The following is a 2,419-nucleotide window of genomic DNA, read 5'->3' on the forward strand; positions in this document are numbered from 1 at the left end:
CCCCCCCCCCGATGACATCCCGGCTTGTGCGCCAACCCCGCGGGCCTTTCATGTGTGCCCTTGTGCTGACCGAACACACTCTCCCTCCCACTGCCCCTCCCTCGACGCCTGCCCCTGTAGCATTCGCTCGCGATTCCATCCGATCGCCAAGCCAGCCTACTCCGGCGGCGTGTCGACCGATTCCCTGCCTAGCAGCACTCCGCTGGACTCCTCCCCCGGGGACCTTCATTCGGCCGGGAGCTCTGCCCTCGGCATGTCCCCGGAGCCGGCCAGCAGCAACCCCTTCGAGTCGGATCCGGGCCCCGCGTCGGCGGCCGGCCGCTCGGGCCCCCCCTCCGGCCTGACCCGGGCCCCGGCGATGGCCCCCGGCGAAGAGCCCTCGGTGGCGCACATGCACGCCATTAACACCCCCTCCCCGGGGTTCGAGCCGCTGCCGGCGGACTTTTCCTCGTCCGTGCCGGACCAGCCGAAGATCCGCGTGTCGGCGCCGACGACGGTGCCCATTGGCGGCGCCGGATCGCCGGAACTCGAGGCGCAAATCCGCGAACTCCGCGAGCAGCTGAGCAATGTCATGCGCGAGCGCGACGAGGTCATCGAGGACTCGCAGCTGCTGGAGCAGCAGCTGTCTCGCCTGCGCGAGCGCCTGGCCGCCGAGTCGGCCCAAGCGCGCTCCGCCATCCCGGAGCTCAACAAGGAGATCGAGCGCCTGCGCGAGAAGAATGGCGCCCTGCAGGAGGAAATCGCCCGGGCGGCCGCGACGCCGGCCCTGTCGCGCTCATCGGACAGCCTGGGCAACGCACAGGCCGCGGCCGCGGCCGCCTCGGCCCTGAGCTTGGTCGAGCAGAAGTCCGGGGAGATTGAGCAGCTCCGCCAGCAGCTGGCCGAGAAGAATGCCGAAATCAGCCGGCTGATGGACGCCACCCAGGAGCGGGACAGCGAAATCGAGCAGATGTCCGACGAGCTGGCCGAGAAGACTCGCGCCCTGAAGGCGGCCCAGCAGAAGCTCCAGGAGAATGAGCGCGCCACCCGGGGCCTGGAGAAGGACGTGGAGGATGCCCGCCGGCAGGCGGACGATCTGCGCCGGAACTTCGACCAGCACAAGCTCCGGTCCAAGGCCGACCAGGATACCGCGCAAACGGCCCTGGCGGCGCAGCTGCAGGCCGCACAGACGGCCCGGCATGATGCCGAGCGCCGGGCCCAGGCCCTCGAGGAGGATCTCGAGCGGTCGGAGCGCGAGGCCGACGAGCAGCTGGCCCAGTTTGAGCAGCGCATTTCCAAGCTCCGGGCCAAGCATCACGACGAGGTGAATGCCCTGCAGGAGGAGCTGGACCGGGTGACCGCGCGCATGCTCCATGCCGAGGAGCAGGCCGCGTCGGCCAGCTCGGCCCTCGGCCTGGCCGATAACCAGGCGGCCCAGGCCGCGGCTCGGGCCCTGGCGGAGTCCGAAAACATGGAGAGCGCCCGGTCGGCGGCCGAGGCGGCTGCCACCACGGCGCAGCAGGCTCGCGCCGATGCCGAAGCCGCGGCCCGTGCCACCACCGAGGCCCGGACCGAGGTGGCCATCCTGCAGCGTGAGCTCCGCGAGGCGGTGCGCGCCCGTGACCAGGCCATCGAGGACCTGGAGGGCGAGCGCCTGGCGGCGCAGGCTGCCCGCCGGGAGGCCGAGCGTGCCCGCAAGTCCGCCGAGGACCACACGGCCACCATCTCCTCCCTGCGCGCCGAGCTGTCGCAGACCCACTCGTCGGCCGAGCTGGCCCTCAAGGAGGCCACGGCCGCGGCCCAGGCATCTGCCCAGCAGATGGTCGAGGACACGCAGGCGTACGCGACCGAGCTCATGGGCGATCTGGTCATGGCCAAGATGTCCCTCGCCGAGACGGAGTACGCTCGGGCCCAGGCCGAGCTGAAGAATCGCTCCATCGCCCGGGACCTGGCCAAGGAGAAGCTCAAATCCATCGAGCTCGGCAAGCGCCTTACCTCGTTGGAGGTTCGGGCGTCTTCGCGCCGGTAAGAAAAGGGGCGCGAAAGGCGTGTATGTGTGTGTGTGTGGGGGGGGGGGGGGGGGGGGCGGGGAGGTCGCGGCGTCGCTCCCCATCGCGCCCGCGCTGTCGTGTACGGCGGGTCTCCCCTCTTTCCCCCGCGGGAGGCCAGGCCCCCCTCCCCCTCTCCCACTCCTCCCTTTCTCCTCCGGCTTGGCTTTCTTGTTCACATTTTCACCTCCAAAATAGAAACTTCACCTTCTTCGTTGGTTTGTTTCAAAGCCGATAGGAACGCGTCCCGTGATCGGGTGGTCGCGTGATGCGGGCGCGTCGGGCCGCATACCACTCCTGCCAAGTTGGGAACCGGCGGGGGGGGCTCCAAGTCATGGACCGGCGTGCAAGGCACACGAGAGGCCGCCCGATCAAGTCATCGATCCTGTGCG

The 2,419-nt window shown here is 69.9% G+C and overlaps 1 protein-coding gene across 1 annotated transcript in view; it reads left to right on the forward strand.

Moving 5' to 3' along the window:
• Positions 1-2,055, forward strand: part of H696_01255 (hypothetical protein) — a 3,537-nt gene extending 1,482 nt beyond the window's left edge. The window contains exon 3 of the mRNA XM_009495140.1: positions 121-2,055. Within this exon, the coding sequence (XP_009493415.1) occupies positions 121-2,008 (1,888 nt within the window). The 3' untranslated portion in view covers positions 2,009-2,055. The remainder of the gene's footprint in view (positions 1-120) is intronic.
• Positions 2,056-2,419: the final 364 nt, after the last annotated feature.

The sequence above is a fragment of the Fonticula alba genome (genome assembly GCF_000388065.1).
Source record: "Fonticula alba strain ATCC 38817 unplaced genomic scaffold supercont2.2, whole genome shotgun sequence".
NCBI classification, from domain to species: Eukaryota; order Rotosphaerida; family Fonticulaceae; genus Fonticula; species Fonticula alba.